This window comes from Hippocampus comes, unplaced genomic scaffold, assembly GCF_001891065.2.
Source record: "Hippocampus comes isolate QL1 unplaced genomic scaffold, H_comes_QL1_v1.1 scaffold868, whole genome shotgun sequence".
NCBI classification, from domain to species: Eukaryota; Metazoa; Chordata; class Actinopteri; order Syngnathiformes; family Syngnathidae; genus Hippocampus; species Hippocampus comes.
The window spans coordinates 39,339-41,612 of record NW_017806088.1 but is presented as its reverse complement, the minus strand read 5'-3'; the positions used below and the strand labels follow the sequence as shown (position 1 = coordinate 41,612).

The 2,274-nt window shown below is 64.0% G+C and overlaps 1 protein-coding gene across 1 annotated transcript in view; it reads right to left on the bottom strand.

Moving 5' to 3' along the window:
- The window catches only part of LOC109530812 (sodium/calcium exchanger 1-like), a 14,792-nt gene that overhangs the window by 1,269 nt on the left and 11,249 nt on the right, over positions 1-2,274 (bottom strand). The window contains exons 3-7 of the mRNA XM_019894707.1: positions 2,135-2,263; positions 2,032-2,088; positions 1,094-1,134; positions 793-894; positions 357-590 (exon numbers count right to left, since the gene is read on the bottom strand). Coding sequence (XP_019750266.1) covers positions 357-590; positions 793-894; positions 1,094-1,134; positions 2,032-2,088; positions 2,135-2,263 — 563 coding nt within the window. The remainder of the gene's footprint in view (positions 1-356; positions 591-792; positions 895-1,093; positions 1,135-2,031; positions 2,089-2,134; positions 2,264-2,274) is intronic.

Here is a 2,274-nt window from a genome sequence, read left to right as displayed (position 1 = left end):
GGCCGACGCCATCGAGAACCCCGGCGCCGGTCGACCGCGGCTCAGTCGACGGAGCGACGGCTACCGAAGGTTTGGCTCTTGCGGGTCATCGCCGCCGGTCTTGCCGCTGACGCCGGCGCAAAAAGCCAACAAAGCCCCGCCGGCGGATGCCGTCGATCGGTTCTTTTTTCGAACGACGGCTCGGCGGAGCGGTTTCCCGACGCGGGCGTTGACGCTTCGCTCCCCGGCCATCGCGACCGTGAGCCGTCGTCCTCGAGCGCTCGCCCCGCGTGCCGCGTCGCCGGTACGGGAGCGCGCTCCGCACGAGACGGCCCGTTGGCCGTCTGACCGTCCCGTCGACCGCGGAATTTGTTTACCTGCGCCGATTGTGACGGCTTCCGCAAATTGTTCTCTCCAGGACGTCGTTCCGACCAGCACGGCCAGTCTGGTCTTCTTCAGAACCTCGTCCACCGCATTCTGACACACACACACACACACACACACACGCAGGATTGCGCCATCGTGTACATCAATCAATTCTTGAACGTGAGCTCCAGAGGAGCAGCCTGCGTCGTCCTCGATGTCGTTTGGAGATTTGACGAAGGCGACACCTTGAACTCGTACGACTCCTCAATGACCACTTCCAGTTTGGCGTGCTGGCCCAACGCGGGCGGACCCGCGCGTGCGATTCGCCGCTCGTCTTCCTCGTTTGTCCCAAAGTCCTCGGCTTCCTCTGAGACACACACACACACACACACACTTGCACCGAGGTGCGAGCCGGTGGGATGGACGCGCCGGTGCGCAAAACCGTACCTGAGATGGTCCGAACAGAAGAGGGGTCGCGCTGGTCTTCTTGTCGGAGCTTTCCGTAGAGCGGCTCTTCGCCTGTCAGACGGCGACCGGGAAGGGAAACGACTGCCGTGACGGAAAAAAAGCTCGCGGGAAGAGGACGCCCGGTACACCCGACCGGGCCGCGTCCGGGTGCGGAGCGCCGGCCGTCGCGATGAAAAAAGGGGGGGCTCTTACCCGACGACGGCTCGTCTGTCAAAGCGAAAGGCGCTCGATTAGCCGCCGGCTAACGCGACGCCCTTCCCGTACGCGTTCTTCGACCCACCCGTCAGCGAGAAGCCACCGACTTCTTGAAGCGGAACGGCCGCGAGGACGTCCGACACGCAAAACGGGAAAGAGAAGAGGCGTGAAGAAAAAAAGTCGCAGCGGATTCGTTCGGACCCGGTGGGATGGAAGGCACAAAACCGAGCAAAAGATGGCCGGCAAAAGAGCAAATATCGGAATGGTGCGTGTGTGTGTTTTGGGGGGAGGGGGCGGGTCCAAAATATTTGACAACATCTCGGACCGAATCACGCCGACAACTTGGCACTCTTACTCGGAGTTGCTGATGAATGATCGCGAGCGGTCCCAAATTGGCGGTCGGTCTCCCGAAGGACCCGGGAGCAAAAGACTCCTCGATCCCCCAAAAGCACAACGCGCGCACTGCGGGAACGAGCCGTCGACGTCGCCCGAGTCTCGTTGCGCACGCCCAAACGTTGCCCGAACTCCTCCGAAGCCCGCCTTGGCGCGACCTGGCGGCGGGCTCCGCATTGCGCAAGAGTTCTATCAAAGTCAACTCGAGACTTTCTGCCCCCCGCGGCTGTTCGCGATGCGCCCGAAAGGAGTTGGCCCGATTCCTTTCGGGAAGCCGACGCGCGCAGGACGGCGGGGACGGAGCGGAGGGAAAAAAATCGACCGACGCAAGAGGGGAACGGATCCATCCGATTGGGACGAAAGCCCCAAAGCGGGGCCCGCCCTTCCAATGCGGAGACGACGGCTCGTCCGGGTTCACGGACCGCTCCGTCTTCCGACGCGCGTCGGGCCCTCGTCCGAGCGGGCCGCCTCGGCTTTTCGTTTGCGAGCCGAGCGCGGTGTCATGTCGTGTCCGAGGACCGAGGACCGAGGTCCGACCTTAAGAGGAAGCCGTCGCGATATTTGCCCGCCCGGGAGCGCTTAGCGGAGCCGTTTAGCGGCCGAGAGGCGAGCGAGACCACGCCCCCACCTTTCCCGCGGCTCATCTCCAGCGGTCGCGGCTCATCCATCTCCACCCAAAACGTCGGGCTCAAAGCGCCGGGTCGCCTCCTGGCGCGCGATTCGGCACACTCACCAGATCTGGTCGTCGTCAAAGCGCAGGACGCCGCGAGCGTCCTCAAAGTCCTCGCCGCCGCCTTTGGCCGTGCCCTCGATGGTCCTGTAGGGCACGGCGACCGCTCCGCGAGCCCCGGCGGTCCGGACCCCTCGGATTTC